Source organism: Hypanus sabinus, chromosome 6 (assembly GCF_030144855.1).
Source record: "Hypanus sabinus isolate sHypSab1 chromosome 6, sHypSab1.hap1, whole genome shotgun sequence".
NCBI classification, from domain to species: domain Eukaryota; kingdom Metazoa; phylum Chordata; class Chondrichthyes; order Myliobatiformes; family Dasyatidae; genus Hypanus; species Hypanus sabinus.
In genome coordinates this window covers 93,591,976-93,610,426 of record NC_082711.1, presented here as the reverse complement: position 1 = coordinate 93,610,426, position 18,451 = coordinate 93,591,976, and the positions used below count along the sequence as shown (strand labels likewise).

At 39.9% G+C, this 18,451-nt stretch overlaps 1 protein-coding gene across 1 annotated transcript in view; it reads left to right on the top strand.

The window, feature by feature from the left end:
• vwde (von Willebrand factor D and EGF domains) overlaps nucleotides 1–18,451 on the top strand; it is a 230,007-nt gene that overhangs the window by 184,179 nt on the left and 27,377 nt on the right. Inside the window, exons 24-27 of the mRNA XM_059972621.1 lie at nucleotides 5,464–5,559; nucleotides 7,294–7,389; nucleotides 13,741–13,836; nucleotides 16,727–16,822. Of these exons, the coding sequence (XP_059828604.1) occupies nucleotides 5,464–5,559; nucleotides 7,294–7,389; nucleotides 13,741–13,836; nucleotides 16,727–16,822 (384 nt within the window). The remainder of the gene's footprint in view (nucleotides 1–5,463; nucleotides 5,560–7,293; nucleotides 7,390–13,740; nucleotides 13,837–16,726; nucleotides 16,823–18,451) is intronic.

Here is an 18,451-nt window from a genome sequence, read left to right as displayed (position 1 = left end):
ATAAGTATTTTGCATGTTTTTACTGTGGAAGACACTAGCAATATGGTGGAAGTTCCAGGTGTCAGGGGTCATGAAGTGTGTGAAGTTACCATTACGAGGGAGAAGCCTCTTGAGAAACTGAAGGTAGGTAAGTCATCTGGAAAAGATGGTGTACACCCCAGGGTTCTGAAATAGGTGGCTGAAGAGATTATGAAGGAATTTGTAATGATCTTTCAAGAATCACTATATTCTGGAATGGTTCTGGAAGAATGGAAAATTGCAAATGACACTCCACTCTTCAAGAGGGGAGAGAAGTGGAAGAAAGGATGTTATGGGACAGTTACTATGGCTTCGAGGTTGGGAAGATGTTGTGGTTGATTGTTAAGGATGTAGTTTTGGGGAACGTGGAGGTACATAATAAAATAGTCCGTAGTCAGCATGGTTTCCTCAAAGGAAAGTCTTGTCTGACAAACCTGTTGGAATTCTTTGAAGAAATAACAAGCAGGAGATTCAGTTGATGTTGTGTACTTGAATTTTCAGAAGACCTTTGATAAGGTGCCACACATGAGGCTGTTTAAAAAGCTATGGGCTTATGGTATTACAGGAAAAATTCTAGCATGGATAAAGCAGTGGCATATCGGCAGGAGGCAAAGTGTGGGAATAAAGGGAGCCTTTTCTGTCTGGATGCCGGTGACTAGTGGTGTTCTACATGTGTCTGTGTTGGGACCAATTATTATTATGTTATATGCCAATGATTTGGATGATGGAATTGATAGTTCTGTTGCAAAGTTTGCAGATGATATGAAGGTAGGTGGAAGGGCTGATAATTTTGAGGAAATAGGCTATGGAAGGACTTGAACAGATTAGGAGAATGGGCTAAGAAGAGGCAGTTTCGGGAAGTGTTTGGGCATGCTCTTCAGTAGAATCAATGAAAGGATTGACTATTTTCTAAATGGAGAGAAAATACAAAAAATCTTAAGTGCAAAGGGACTTTGGAATCCTTGTTCAGGATTCCCCTAATGTTAATTTTCAGGTTGAGTTTGTGGTGAGGAAGGCAAATGTAATGTTAGCATTCATTTCAAGAGGACTAGGATATAGAAGCAAGGATGTAATTTTGAATCTTTATATAGAGCACTGGTGAGACTTCCCTTGAAGTATTGTGAGCTGTTTTGGGCCCCTTATTTTAGAAAGGATGTACTAAAACTGGAGAGGGTTCAAAGGAGGTTAATGAAAATGATTCCAGGTTTAAGCAGCTTGTCTTATGAAGAATGTTTGATAGTCTAGGCCTGTAATTACTGGAATTCAGAAGAATGAGAGGTGACCTAATTGAAATCTATCGAATGCTGAAAGGCCCTGATATAGTGAATGTAGTGAGGATGTTTCCTATAGTGGGAGAGTCTAAGACCAGAGGATACAACCTCAGAATAGAGGGATGTCCTTTTAGAACGGTGATGAGGAGGAATTTCCTTAGTCAGAGAGTAGTGAGTCTCTGGAATTCGTTGCCCTGGGCAGCTATGGAGGTCAAATCTTTATGTTTAGGGCAAAAGTTGAAAGATTCTTGAATTGTCAGGGCATGAAGGGTTACAAGGTAGGCTGGAGGCTGGGACTGAGAGGAAAAATAGATCAGCCATGATGAAATGGCAGAGCAGACTTGATGGGCCATATTGCCTAATTCTGCTCCTATATCTTATGGTCTATACAGCCTGTTTCAGTGCTCTCTGAGGCCAAGGTTGTGTCTGATCTGTGCATAGGCACAAAGAACTCTTGAGTTCTTCAATAATAATTTTACTATTGGTAGTTAGAGACCACAAAGGAGGACCCAGTAAAAGAAAAATCTACATTTAAAAGTCAGCTTTCAAATCCTCTTTGGAGTATTTACAAGCACTTTACCATAATGTATGTTTGTAGTGAAGACACCTATGTTAGACTATTGCTTACTGACTATAGCTCTGCCTTCAGTATTGTAATTCCAAACAAATTCATCTCAAAATTCAAACAACACACACAAAATGCTGTTGGAACACAGCAGGCCAGGCAGCATCTATAGGAAGAAGCACTATTGACGTTTCGGGCCGAGACCCTTCGTCAGGACTAACTGAAGGGAGCGATACTAAGTGATTTGAAAGTAGTGGGAGGAGGGGGAAATGCGAAATGATAGGAGAAGACCGGAGGGGGTGGGATGAAGCTAAGAGCTGGGAAGGTGATTGGCGAAAGTGATACAGAGCTGGAAAAGGGAAAGGATCATGGGACAGGAGGCCTTGGGAAAAAGAAAGAGGGAGGTCATAGCACCAGAGGGAGATGGAGAACAGGCAGGGTGATGGGCAGAGAGAAAGAAAAAAAAACAACTAAATATGTCAGGGATGGGGTAAGAAGGGGAGGAGGGGCATTACAGGAAGTTAGAGAAGTTAATGTTCATGCCATCAGGTTGGAGGCTACCCAGCCGGTATATAAGGTGTTGTTCCTCCAACCTGAGTGTGGATTCATCTTGACAGTAGAGGAGGCCATGGATAGACATATCAGAATGGGAATGGGGCGTGGAATTAAAATGTGTAGCCACTGAGAGATCCTGCTTTTTCTGGTGGACCGAGCATAGGTGTTCCGCGAAATGGTCTCCCAGTCTGGGTCGGGTCTCACCAATATATAAAAGGTCACACCGGGAACACCAGACACGGTATACCACACCAGCCGACTCACAGGTGAAGTGTCGTCTCACCTGGAAGGACTGTCTGGGGCCCTGAATGGTGGTGAGGGACGAAGTGTAAGGGCAGGTGTAGCACTTGTTCCGTTTACAAGGGTAAGTGGCAGGAGGGAGATCGGGTGGGTGGGGGGGATTGGGGGAACGAATGGACAAGGGAGTCACATAGGGAGTGATCCCTGCGGAAAGCAGGAAGAGGGGGAGGGAAAGATGTGCTTGGTAGTGGGATCCCGTTGGAGATGGCGGAAGTTACGGAGAATTATACATTGGACCTGGAGGCTGGTGGGGTGGTAGGTGAGGACAAGGGGAACAGGACAAGGCTTATAGTAGATATCAGTAGATAAGCCGTCTCCAGAGATGGAGACAGAAAGATCAAGAAAGGGGAGGGAGGTGTCGGAAATGGATCACGTAAATTTGAGGGCAGGGTGAAAGTTACAGATTAAGCCTACTGACTTCTCACAGCTACCTGGACTATTCTGCCGCATCTGCTTTCAGGATGAGGGTTTTCATTCCAGGATGAAGGAGATGTCTTCCTTTTTTAAACAAAGGGGCTTCCCTTCTTTTACCGTCAACTTTGCTCTCAAATGCATCTCTCCCATTTCCCACACATCTGCCCTCACCCCATCCGCCATCCACTCCACTTGGGATAGGGTTCCCCTTGTCCTCACCTACCACCCCACCAGCCTCCAGGTCCAACAATGACTTCTCTAACGTCCATTAATGCCCCTCCTCCCCTTCTTACCCCATCCCTGACATATTTAGTTGTTTGTTTTTCTCTCTCTGCCCATCACCCTGCCTGTTCTCCATCTCCCTCTGGTGCTCCCCTCCCCCTTTCTTTCTGCCGAGGCCTCTTGTCCGATGATCCTTTCCCTTCTCCAGCTCTGTATCACTTGCACCAATCACCTTTCCAGCTCTTAGCTTCTTCCCACCCCCTCTGGTCTTCTCCTATCATTTCGCATTTCCCCCTCTCCCCACTACTTTCAAATCTCTTAGTATCTCTCCTTTCAGTTTGTCCTGACGAAGGGTCTCGGCCCGAAACGCCGACAGTGCTTCTCCCTATAGATGCTGCCTGGCCTGCTGTGTTCCACCAGTATTCTGTATGTGTTGTTTGAATTTCCAGCATCTGCAGATTTCCTCGTGTTTGCTCAAAATTCCTAAACTTGGGATTCAGCATTTCCATTTGTAACTGGAACCTTGACTTCATGGCCAAAAGAGCACAATCGTTAAGAACAGGCAGTCCTTAACGATCCTGCCACAATTAATTCTCAAACTGGTGCCCCACAAACCTGCCTCCTTCAACCCTTACTCTACTCCCTATGCAGTCATGACAGCCTGCATACATTTTGCTCCAGGTCTGCAGATGATACAAGCATAATGGGTTATATTTCAAATAATGATGAGTCAGGATACAGGAAGGAGATAGAGAGCCTGCTGACATAGCGTCATTAAAAACAACTTTCCCCTCAATGTCAGCAAAACAAAAATTTTGTCATTGACCTCAGAAAGGGGAGTGGTGTATAGGCTTATGTTTACATCAATGGTGCTGAGGTCCGAAGGGTAGAGATTTTCACATTCCTAGCCTATCCTGGTTCAAACACATCAGAGTCACAGCTAGAAAAGCTTCCCTGCACCCCTACTTCCTAGGAAGCTCAATAAATTTACCATCTCATCTTTAACCCTCATGAATTTTCATAATTTCACCATAAAAAGCATCCTGCCTGGATGCATCACAGCTTGGCATGGTATCTGGTCTGCCCATGACTGCAGGAAACTGCAAAGAGTTGTAGATGCAGCTCAGCACAATATGAAAACCTTCCTCCCCTCCATGGTCATTGCCTGCACATCTCGCTGGCTTGGATAAATCAACCAGCATAATCAAATATCCAATCAACCCTGGACATTCTCCCCACTTCCCCTTCTCCTGTCGGACAGAAGATACAAAAGCCTGACAGCTGGCTCAGGGACAGCTTCTATCCTACAATTGAACCCTTTCCTAGAACAGTAAAATGGATTCTTAATCTCACAGTCTACCTCATTTTGACCTTGATGTTGTTGTCCAGCTGCACTGCACTTTATCTGTACAGTAACACTTTTATTCTACAGTCTGGTATTGTTTTACCTTGTACTACCTCAATGTACTTTTGTAATGATCTGTATGGACAGTACTCCAGACACATTTTTCGCTGTACCAATTCATCGTGTGTGCATAGCAGCAGTTCATTTCCATCCAACAAGCTCCCACAAATACCAATGTGATAACAATCATATAAGCTGTGATTTTGGAAATGTTGAGAGCTAAATATTGTTTGAGATAAAGGGATAAGTGCCCTAATCCTCTTGAAAATAGCGCTATGGGGTCTTTAGTTTTCATCTGTGAAAGCAGCCAAAGCCTTATTTAATTTCTCATTTGGAAAGGAGGATAATTATTGGTCAAGCTTCCTAGTTTCTGTCCACTTTAGAATAACAATAGTTGTGAACTAATCAATAGCATGGTTCTCACAAGCGTAAGTTACAAAAGAATGTAAGTTGAGTTAGTATTACATTGGAAGTACATAGCATGTGCACATTTTGTGGTGTCTATTCCTTCAAATGCAATTGGTGTGAGATTGTGGAAGATGAAGGCAATTGAGTCTGCCAAAATCTTAAAACGTCTGAGAGCAAATGACACAGGATTACTTGTATGTAATTGCACAGTCTGTAGTACTATTACATTGGTTATTTTATTTTCACATATTATTTTGCTGATGGTACAACCAATATACTGTTTCCACAATTTTATTTCTCCAAAGCTATATGTCGGCCTGATTGTAAAAACCATGGAAAATGCCTGAAACCCAATGTTTGTTATTGCATGCCTGGATATGGAGGACCAACTTGTGATGAAGGTAATTTAAGATTCTTACTGCAAATCTGGGAGAAGCATAGACTATAGTGGTAATCACAGCTCACATTTAGAATTTTGCATTATAACATTCATGATTCAATGATACATGTGTGGTGTCTGTAATCTTAAATCAAAGATGGTTTTCCAGTAATTTTTAGCTTATTCCATTTTGTGCCATTTTGGTACGTTTAAGCAAGGTGTCCATTCACTGAAGAATGGAATAAACCTGGCTAGTAAACACTGCATTTCTATTATGTTCTCCCAATGTCTCCCCTTTAGTTAGAACTTGAGAGAAGTGTGACCACCTCAATTTACAGTATGCAGGTGCAGTTATTGGAGAGAAGCATGTAATTTGAGAGTTTGTTGCAGATGGTAAGGATGATGCCTTCAGTGTCTTTGGCTGGAGGAAATTGTAATTCCAGCCAAGAATTAATACCAGACTAGCAGACTAACAGGCTGGAGCTTTCAGGGAAAGTGGAGGAGTGCTGCTATCATCAAAGGGCAGAATGTGAACAAGGACAAAATAAGAAGCTTGACTTTAGCAGATTAAGCGAAAGCTAGCATCAGAGTTTATTGGGTTTACAGACGATTTTGTTTTCAGAATCAATGGAAAAAAGCATATGTTCTTAATTATAGTAAAATTGTTCAGCTGATCTCCCTTTTGTGAAAAGTTGTCTTAAATTTTTTCTTCTAGTTTTGATAAATGAAGGAAATACACAATTATTCACATATTTTCCTGGTGGTAAAAGAGAGCTGTCAGTTTATTCCTAATCTATTTGAATAAATTAGAATGTCCGATTTTGGGGATTATGGGGTCTTCTGTGAAAGGTTACTTTTGTTCGAACACGAGTGTGTATATATATCTTAATTGTAACCTTTGCAGTTGTGTTCAACAATACAGTGCAGTGAATAATTTATAGATTATTAACATAAAAGCAATATAATAAAATAATTGAAAACACCATGAATAAAATACTGCAACCTAGCAATAAGAAAGTAAATCAAATTATTCTTTGTGTTGCCCTAAACAGTATATTCATGACCAGTGCAACACTAAATTACATAAGGATTCATGGGTTGATTTCCTGTCCATACAGAGTGGGTCTCACTTAAGAAGTTGGTGATTAGTAATATAAGAATGATGTAAATCAGCTAGTTCCTGATTGTTACCTAGGATATCCATTAATAAAATATGCTTGATGCTTAATGTGAATAAAATATAAAGTTTGATGTGTTGTCCTCCTTGAAGAAAGTAACCAGCCAAAGTGAATTGAATAATTAGAGAGGCAAGAAATTGCTGAGGCTGGGATCTAGAAAAAAGCAAATGGCTGGAAGAACTCATTGGGTGAGGCAAAATCTGTGGAGGCAAAGGGATAACTTATGTTTCAAATTGAAATCCTGCATCAGTGCCTTATTGAAGAAGCCAATATAGAAGTGTTAACATATAGAAGTGTTTGCATCTAAGGAGCTATTACTATAGTGAGTGATGGGGACGTTATAGCTTCTGTCCGTGGTTCATCTTGAAATCTAAACTTGCATCTGCTATATATCTGGAGAAAGTCATACTATGCTGTACCTGGGAACTTCACAATGAAAGAAAATTGTAAGCGACCCCTATCTGTCATAAGTTTAAACTGCATTAAGAATTTGATGTGATTAAAGAAGGATAAACAGTATCTTCAGGTTGATTCAGAACATAGTTCACATACTGTGCGTTGTTGATTTTTGATTGTAGCTTATTGTGAACCAGCATGCCAACATGGAGGAATATGTATGGTTAGAAATCGCTGTACCTGTCCATATGGCTTTGTTGGATCACGATGTGAAACAAGTAAGAGGCTTTCACTGCAATTTCAATATGTTCTGATATTTTTTGCTATTATACTCTATAAAATTTGTAGATAAAATATTAAAAATATTATTTAGTTAAAATTAAGTATAAAAGTTTATTGAGCATAATAACATGGTTCATGGTTTTAAATAAATGTTCTCCAAATGCAGAGAGGTCCAGATTCTGAAGCTGTTGAAAAATGAAATGATAAATTCTTTTTCAACAAATAAAAAGTGATAGGATTGGAGGAGAGGGACAAAAATAATCAGTTCGATCTACAGAATAAAATATGAGGAGAAAAGTTTAGTACACCAGTGAAAAGGTTATTGAAATCAACCACAAAGTTCTTGTAAATGCTACGTATCCAATGCTATGTTTCTGTGATGCTGCTGTATGCAAGTTTTTCATTGCACGTGTGATGCACATACTTGTACATATGAAATTAAAATCAACTTTTGGTTGTAAATAAAGTAATTTGAATCCTGTGTGGTGCATTGAATAGAAAATACATTACTAGATATGAAACTAAGCTGAAATAAGGTTGTACAGTATCTATTTTGGAGTGTGCTGTTCATTTCTAGTGAATGTATTACATAGAAATATATCACATGAACATAGCATTCACACCAACACCACCAAATACTGGTCTTAACACTCCACTTGAGTGGGAAGGATACCACGATGCAGGTAAGTGGGTTTCCTATCAAACAGCTGGCTTCAGATTCTTATGCTACAAAGAGAAATTACAGGAAAAAAAACAGGTGGGTACCTCAGACTGCCAAAGCAAAAGGTTAAATCTGTCAGTGAACACTCCAACCTGGTGATTAGCACAGGTCTTCAGTACTTGGCCAGGTACCCTGTCTGGGTCAGATGTATATGAAAGTAAACTCAACTTTGAGTTGTAAGTGCAGTAATTAGAATCCTGCATAGTGTACTGAATAGAAAATACATCACTGGATATGATACTAAGCTGAAATGGGATTGTTCCAACACCATGGAGCTATTAAAAAAAAGTGAAGCAGAAAGAACAGTTTCAGATGTCTCTCAGAGCAACAACTGTAGGGCATAAAATGACTTGTTCAGAGTAAGGTGTATAAATCTAATAAAAATGTTTTGACAGAGTGGTGATTGTTTAGAAATGATGGTAATGGCTAATAACTGGGAATTAAACTGGTAGTGTGTGAGCTAGGGTAATTCTTCTTTCGAACTCTGATTGCCTAAACAGCATGGATATTTTGGTCCAATGTTGCTCTTTCATTTCAGAATTATTGATTTAAATCGGCCAGGCAGGGCGTTTTATATAACTATCTCCACATTTCGGGAAGGAATTCAACCAAAGCCAGCAATAGTATGAGTGATAAGAGAATAGAAAAATTAAAACTACAACTTATGATCTGGGAAAATAATTTCCCTGGTCTTTTCCACTGATTTCAAAACATCATTCTAGAAACAAGCTGTATGCACAAAATCAAATATACTCTTGAGCAAATTTGTTGTCATGTCAAATTCATGCTTATTTCACTCATTTAAATGCCTTTGAGGAAACTCTTAAAAGGGTAAGATGTATTAAAATCCATTTAGAAGTGTTTAAATAGGAAATCTGTCATGACCACAAACTTTACCTCAGTGTCAGCTAAACAAAAGAGCGAATCATTGCACAAGCTCCTGTTTGCATCAGTGGTGCTGAGTCAGGAGGGATAAGAATATCATGTTCCTAGGAGTGAACATCACCAAAAGCCTGTCCTGGTCCAACCACATTGACACTGTGGCCAGGAAAGCTCACGGATTCCTCTACTTTCTCAGGAGGCTAAAGAAATTTCATGTTTTATTTGACCCTCACCAATCTTTATCAATGCATGGTATCTGGATGCATCGTAGTTTGATATGGCAACTGCTTAGCTCATGGCCACCAGAAGCTGCAGAATGTTGTGGATGCAGCTCACCTAAATCAACTTTCCACTACCTTGATAAAGTAGCCAGCATAATCAACAATCCCACCTACCCCAGCCATTATCTCTGCTCCTCCTTCTCTTCAGGCAGAAGATAAAAAGCCTGAAGGCATGTACCACTGAGCTCATGACAGCTTCTATCCATTATTGAAGGTTCCCTCATGCAAAAAGATAGACTCTTGATTTCACAGTTTTTGTGATGTTGCACCTCACTGTCTATTGGCAACGCACTTCATTTGTTCCTGCAACCCTTTACCTTGCTCTCTGCTACTATTTTACCTTGTACTACCTCAGTGAGCTAGCGATCCTCAAGATCAGAAAACCACCCAGGTAGCCAGCAGTTATCCTTTAAGAAAACATTGCTGATGCACTGGGTTGCAGGTAAAACTGAAATGCAGGTTTGTGAGATTCCCATTCCCTACCATCCTTCTGGCTAACGTACAGTCTATGGTAAAGAAAATTGAAGACTTCGGTACTAATGAAACATAGGGAATGCTGTGTACTTTGTTTCCCAGAGACATGGCTCACCGCCAAAATTCCAGTCGCAACGTTTCAGACAAAGGGCTTGGACTGGGCAGCAGCGTCAGGTAAAGGCAGAGGCAGTGATGTTTGCTTCATTGTGCTGCACAGACATGCTGGTTCTGTCTCAGTCCTACTTCCCTAACCTGGAATACCTTGTGGTCAGATATCATCCATTCTATCTGCTGAGGAAATTTGGCACCGTCATTCTACTTGCAGTGTACGTTCCAACCCTGGTCAACATCACTGGAGGAGCTGGGCACCGTGATCAGCAGTCATGATACAACGCACCCAGATGCATTCCTGATCGTTGTGGGGACTTCAACCGAGCCAGCTTGAAGAAATCTCTGAGAAACTATGATCAACATATCACCTGTGGAAGCAAAGGAGCCAGAACACTTGACCACTATCAAGAATGCTTTGTGTACCATCTCAGGCCTGCACTTTGGCAAAACTAATCCTGGTGTATAGGTAAAGACTGAGGACTGCAGCACCAGTGGTCAGGATCGCAAAGGTATGGTCAAGGGAGACAGAGGAGCACTGTTTTGAACAGGACTGTTTTGAATTGGCGGACTGGACTATATTCAGAGATGTGTCTTTGGATCAGGTGTCACCGACTTCTTTAAGGCATGTGTGTGCCTTCGGGAACGTGCTGTGAATACCTGAACCAGATTCTGTGGCTGAATCAGGAAATTCACAGTTTGGTGAGGGCTAAGTCTGTGGCATGCAAGACTGTTGATTCAGAACTTTACAACAAGTCCATTTATGACCTAGAGAAGCTCATCTTGAGAGCAAAAAAAGCAATTCCGAGTGGAGACAGAGATGAAATCAAATGCACATCAGCAACGGTGGGGTTTGCAGAGCCTGTGGTATATCAGTTACCAGGTGAAACGTGAAGTCTTTGGGTAACTGCAAGTCTGTGTCTTTGCTATTGCTTTGCTCACACTTGAGTGCTCGGTGGCAGTGCCAATGCTTCTTTTTTGCCGGTGGCCGGGGGGTGGTATTTTTGTTCACTGCAGCTTATACACAGGAGGAGGGAGCTGGGGGAGCACTTTTAGGGTTCTAACATTTAACTGTCATTCAGTCTTTGGGGGCACTCCTCTGTATTTTTGTGAATGGTTGTGAAGCAAAAGCATTTCAGGATGTATATTGTATACATTTCTCTGACATTAAATTGTACCTTTGAACCTTTGAAATTTGCCAGTGTTATTGGCAGAATTTTAGGTGACAAGGAGTTAGACAGTTCAGTTGATTTGCGTGATTTCACAACAACAACCCTTCATTCAATATCTATGAGACCAAGGAATTGATTCTGGACTTCAGTGAGGGGAAGTCAGGAGTACCCATCAGTCCACATCAAGTCATCAAGGGATCGGGATGAGCTGATTCACATTCCTGGATGTCAGTATCTCTAAAGATCTATCCAGGATCCAATATATTCATGGAATTACACAGGCAGCACTCCAGTGGCTGTATTTACTTGGAGTTTGAGGAGATTTGGTGAGTCACTAAAGACTCGAGTAAGTTTCTACAGATATACCGTGAAGAGTATACTAACTGGTTGCATTACCATCTGCCTTCTCACTGGTTGCATCGCCAATACGCAGGATCAGGTAAAAGCTGCAAAATTGTGAACTCAGCCAGCTTCATCATAGGCAGTGGCCTCCATACCATCAAGGACATCTTTAAAACGTGCTGCCTGAAAAGGATGGCATCCTTCATTAGGGACCCCACTCCCCAGGAAATGCCTTCCTTGCATTACTACCATCTGGAAGGAAGTTCAGGAGCCTGAATGCTTTAGAAACAACTGCTTCCCCTCCACCACCAGTGATCCATGAACACTACCTCACTACCTTGCAAGCAAGAGAAAATCTACAGAAGCTGGAAATCCAAGCAACACACACTAAATGCTGGAGGAACTCAGCAGCCTGGCCTGCTGAAAGGTCTCGCCTCAAAACGTTGACTGCACTGTTTTCCATAGATGCTGCCTGACCCGCTGAGTTCCTCCAGCATTTTGTCTGTGTTACTCACTATTTTGCTCTCTTTTTGCTCTACTTTGTTTGTATTTCTTATTGTAAATTATAGTGTTTTTTATGTATTGCTCTGTACTTTGCCACAAAACAACAAATTCTATGACATATGTCGGTGATTAAACAAAAAAAGACCTGATTCTGACAATGAATTGATGGGCATGGTTGGTGTAACTTTAACTTTACCTCAGTACTCGTGATAAAGCGGATGACTACACTCACTTGCCCATCCATTGAGGTGTTCCCACAACCCATGGTCTCACTTTAAGGACCCTTTATTTTGTTATCTCATGTTCTTGTTATTTATCGCTATTCATTTATATTTGCATTTCCACAATTTGTTCTCTTCTGCACACCAGTTGATCTTTTATTGATCCTTTTATAGTTACTCTTCTATAGATTTGCTGAGTATGCCCACAGGGTTATCTATGGTGACATATATGTACTTTGATAATAAAACTTACTTTGAACTTTGAAATGCTGTATGACAATAAATGATTCCTCATTATATTTTAAAATCATTTCCATTTAATTAAAATCAGGTTACTCACAGCTCCAGATATTCAAATAGCATATTTTTGTGATGTATCTACTTTCAGCTATATTTAATCAAACAATTCTTAATATCTCTCTTTACATTCAAGAAATATATTTTGATGGAAGGAGGGAAAAGCCTTATTTGCATTTCAAAAGGCGCTCTGTTTAAGCTAGTGCATGTGAGATCTGGTACTTATGACCACACAACAAAATTTGATTAGAACCTTGAAGCATAACATCAGCAAAATAGTGAAAATTTGAGCAGCTTGTGTCAATGACTTTGCATTAAAACTGGAAAAGTGCTAGAATTTGGAGATGGAAAAGAGTAAGCAGTCAACAATTCAGGCTGAGACCTTTCATGATGAAAGGTCTCGGCCTGAAACATTGACTATTTACTCCTTTCTATAGATGCTTCCTGGCCTACTGAGTTGCTCCAGCATTCTCTGTGTGTTGCTTTGGATTTCCAGCATCTGCAGATTTTCTCATGTTTGAGAAATTAGAGATGAAGGGGTAAAGAGAACTAAAAGGTCTGCTAAGAGTTTGAATGATTCATACAGAAAAGCCACATTGAAGCTGGTTAACACCAGTATGTGTGTTTCAGAGATGTGAAAATAGGAAGAGAAAAATGAAATCTAAAATTACCAAAAGTGAATAGTTGCGATTTAAAACAAGGTATATATTGGAAGTGTGAGGTATAAGACTGCTGCATATAATTTTCAGATTTTTATAATTTCATTGTTTTATTTGGAATATTAAAATATGTTCCATCAGAAGATGTACAGTTCTGCTGCTTCTTGAGCTTAAATCTGAGCTTGTTGGAACGTGTGTAGTAGGCTAAAGGCAGTGGGCAGAGCGGAATGTAGGAATAAAATGCCGTGGAACTAAACTTTTGGATTGACCAATGTGAATTTTAACAAAGGTTTTCATCCAAGGGATTATCTAATATAGGTTTACTTTTCCCAGTGTGAAAGAGCACATGTTATGAGCAATCTATTGGAAGTGAATTCCAGCTTGACCCTAGAAAGTGTTGTTGTCTCAAAAGGAGATTGTAAATGTGCAGCTCCAAACATTCCTTCTATAACCAATAACTTGAAAGTAACTAATATTGTGCATCTGAAGCACTTTCCACCATAGTCTTTTAAAGAGGGATTTTTATGCTGATTTAAAATTCATTTTAGACCAAGAAAAAATGGTTAAGAAGTGTTTTAATTATTGGAACTCATGCACACTATGAATGATTATTAAAATATGCAGCATTCAGAGAAAATTTGTCTTTCATGGGATATAACTTACTGATGTATTACTTGTGTCTGCAGTTGTTTGCAACAGACATTGTGAAAATGGAGGTGAATGCATCTCTCCAGATGTCTGCCAGTGCAGATCAGGCTGGAATGGTCCCACGTGTAATACAGGTAAGATATAGTGTTATTAATTCCATTAATGTTTTCCAATTTGCATCTCATTTTGTTTCCAGTTATATTTCCCAAATGTTCCACTGCTTTTCAGCTGATGATATGCATGGATCCAGCTGTACTTTATTTGCACAACCATCTACTTAAGACAGAAACAAATGGAACTAACCATAGCATTACAAACTTGAGTCTGATAAATGGATCCATATTACAGTTTGAGTGCTGTAAGCTTGAAAGTTCATTTAAACCAGACCATTAATTAATTGGTCGGATACATTCAGTACTTACAAAGTGCTGAATGATTTTCTGCTGAAGTTTCATGAATTTTCAACTATACAAATTAGATATTTAATCAGTTTAATCTTATATTAATATGAAGATAACATAGCTAGTAATATAAACAAGGATACCAAACATTTTTTGGAAATATGGAGTAAAAGAAAGGCAAGAATGGAAATTGGTCAGCTGGAAAATGATGCTGGAGAAGTAATGGGCAACAAAGGAATAGTGGATGAACTGAAGAGTAGTTTGCTTCATTCTTCACTATAGAACAACACCATGTCAGAAATAATTCAACAGAGCTGAGTTGTGTGTGGGGGGGTGGGGTGGTGGTACAGGGGAGGGAGTGCAACAGTGAGGAGTGTAGTTGCAATTACTAAAGAGTAAGTGCTTGGGAAGCTGAAATGTCTGATGGTAGATGAGGTCTAGACTAGATGGACTGCAGCCAGGGTTCTGAAATAGGGTATCAGAAGAGCCTGTGTAGGCAATAGTAATGATTTTTCAAGAATTACTAGATTTTGGAATAGTTCCTAGGAAATAGAGTATCACAAATATCACTCTGCTGTTTCATGGTGTGCTGTGGAGGCAAAAGTCAGGAATTATAAATCAGTCAGCCTGAGTTCAGCCTAGCATAATATTAGGAGTCATTATTGAGGTATGTGATAAAGTAGGCTGAAGTCAGTATAAAAAGACAACATGCTGGCAGAACTCAGCAGGCCAGACAGCATGTTGTGTTTTTATTTATTTCCAGCATCTGCAGAATCACTCGTGTTGCCTCTGAAGTCAGTACAGTTTCCTTAAGGCGAAATCTTGCCTGACAAATCAGTTGGAGTCATTTGAGGAACTAACAGGTAGGGTAGACAAAGGAAAGTCAGTGGACTTTATTTATTTGGATCTTCAGTAGCGGACCAAGTTTTGACAAGGTACTGCATATGATCTTGCAAGGTAAACGTCCAGAGTATTACAGGAAAGTACTAGCATCGATAGAAGATTGGCTGACTGTAAGAAGGCAAAGAGCTGAAATAAAGGGGGCCTTTCTGGTTGGCTGCTGGTGTCTAATAGTGTTCCGTAAGGGTTGATTTTAGGTCCACTACTTTTCACATCATATGTTAATGATCTGGTTGACTGAATTGATTGCTTTCTAGCCAGGTTTGTGGACGAAACAAAAATACTTGGAGGGGCAGGTAGTGTTGAGGGAGTAGGGAGTCTGCGAACAACTTGGATCAAGAAGGAGAATGGGTAAAGATGTACAGATGGGATAGTGTGGGGAAGTGTATAGTTATGCAATTTGTAGAAAGAATAAACGAGTGGACTATTTTCTAAATGGGCAGTGTATTTAGAAATTGGAGGTGCAGAGGGATTTGGAAATCATAGTGCAGGAATCCCTTTAGTTTAGCTTGCAAGTTGAGTTGGTAGTAAGGAAACAAATGAAGTGTTAGGATTTATTTTGAGAGGACTAAAATATAAAAAGGTGTAATGCTGAGGCCTTATAAGGCATTGGTCAGACTGCATTTGGAGTATTGTGATCAGTTTCGGGCCTCATATTTAAGAAAGGATATGCTGGCATTGCAGAGTTCAGGAGGAGGTCCATGAGAACAATATCGGGACTGAAATGGTTGACATATAAGGAGTGCTTGATTATTCTGGGCCTGTATTCACTGGAATTCAAAAGAATGAGGGGTAATATCATTGTACCCTAGCAAATGTTGGAAGGCCTGGATAGAAGAGGATGTTTCCACTAGTGGAAGAGTGAAAACCAAAGGTCAGAGCCTCAGAATAGAGGAATATCCCTTTAGAATTGAGATTAGTAATTATTTCTTTAGCCAGAATGTGTGAATCTATGGAATTCATCACCACAGATGGCTGTGGAGTCCAAGTTCTCTGGTACATTTAAAGCAAATATTGAAAGTTTCCTAATAAGAGCATCAAAGGTTACAGGGAGAAGGAAGGAGAATTGGGTTGAGGGAGGTAATAAATCAGCCATGATGGAATGAATGGCAGATCTGACTCCATGAGCTGAAAAATAAATCAGCCATGATCAAATGGGGGAGTAGACTCAATTGGCCAAATAGCCAAATTCTGCTCCTATGTATTATGGTCTTATGCTTTACTATTAAAGGCTATGTATATCTAGGGAAACAGCTTTTGTTCAAATTATTCCCAATAATGGAAAATCCTTCAGATCTTTCAGCTCTCTAAGCATCTTCTCCTTTCATAGAAGTGAGTACACTCACTTCTGCCCCACCATCATCTCTGTGAATTCCTGGAATGTTTTTGTTGCACAGTGAAGACTGACGCAAAATACCTATTTGTCTGCCATTTCTTTGTTCCCCATTACTCTCCAGCGTTATTTTTCACTGGTCCAATGTCCACTATTGTCTCTCTTTTACAGGAAGTATGAATAAGAAGGTGGTCTAGCGCATTACTTTATTCAAAGTATCATGAAATCCATACAATCATCATCGGTGTGAAACCAGGAGTCCAATATTCTTATTAGTCATATCCTTTAACTTTAAGTACCATTGAAAATTAATGTGTATCTTTTAATACTGCCATCACCATTTATGATTTTATCTTTCCCTTGTCTGCCTCTCTCTTTGAATTTCAAAAGCTGTTTGCAGTCCCATTTGCCTCAATGGTGGAACGTGTATCAAACCCAACATCTGCATGTGTCCACATGGATTTTTTGGATCACAGTGCCAAAATGGTAATGTTTTAAAAGCTCATTACTCATTCTGTATATTGATATTAAAGCATAATTTATAAAGCTACTGTAACCCTCTCACCGGACTTGTATACAAACTTGTCCCATTAGCTACTTTGCTAAAAGCTATGGGACTCATTAGTGCAAAGGCCAGCTTTCATAAACAATATATGTCTAGGATTGGTATGATTTTGGCTTCAACTAAACAGGAACATCGTGATGTTTTGATTAAAGAAACCTCAGTTTGAGTGAATACTGTGTAAATATGCCCACACATAATTATCAGTCAGCACAAAGTAACAGATCATACATTGCATACAATTATAAAGAACATATATTTACCAATTTCAGCTTTTTCAAGCAGTTATTAAAAGAAAGAAAAGAATGGAAAAAAATATAAAAGGACCCATTACAATTAGAACAGTCTAAATGTACGCATGACCGGAGGAGCACATCTCTTCCATAGCTGGGTATAACTGTCACTCATGGCACCAAGCCCACATTCTGCGTGAAAGCACTTGCCACAGTCTGAACTTCTATCAAAGTCAATCTCAAATAATTTCCCACTCGCTGCCCCTCACCCCCCCTCCCTCTCTCCCCTCACTCTCTACTCCCATTGACCATCCTCCTTGGAGCCATTCATTTCCACCAAGCACTTCTTGAAACAGGGTCTCTCCTTCCCATAGCATTCTGCGGCATCTTCCCTTTTATCCTGCTCCACAGCTCCCACCAGAAAGGACCTAAACCAGATTACTGATCATCACAAATCTCTCTCCACCCCACTTTCTCCAGATCCCAACAACCCTATTGCCTGACACAACATTCCTAAGTTGAACTGCAGGGCTTCTTATCTTTCACCGAAACCAAAACATTCTCCCAGCTGAACACTCTGCTTTGGCAGAAAACTGATAAAATGAAATACCTGCAGCATAGCAATTGAAATCATAACAGGGCATTATACTTCACTAATCTATAATACACAACCTAACTGTTTCTTCTGTTAAGTGTGAAAAGGAGATGAGATGAGTGCACGTACATCTAAACTGGACAAAAATGTCAATAACTTAGTTAACAGACCAAGAATTATTAAGTGCAAACAAAGAAATTCTGCCCAAAAGTAAAACAAGTATTTGCATCTGTGATTAGATTTCCAAAGCTGAGTTCAAAGCAATGAAGGCATATTTTGTCATTAGCTATGTTTTCATATAAAAGGGCTGTTGTAACATAATGCTTATGTAAATCTGCTAATAGCACCATATTTTTGGGCTAATGATCCAAATGTTTCAAATCCCACTATGGCAGCTGGGACATTTAAATTTGACTAATTGCATGAAGCTAGGATAAAAAAGTAGAATCAATAACCATGACCACAAAACTGCATGAAAAGGGCTGTATTTCCCAACATCATTTAAGGAAAGTAAATATGTTATTCTTGGTCATTCGGGGCCAAAACACAACTTCATGTAATTGACTATTAGATGCCTTTGTCATGTTAAACTTCTGCCACTACACTACATTTTAGCTTAGAGCAGCAGGATATGTGCTTAAAATGGGCATATCATGATGGATTTTGGAAAAATAAATGTATTAACAAATCAATTAACCCCTCTGTTTGACCATCTGGTGTAGAGT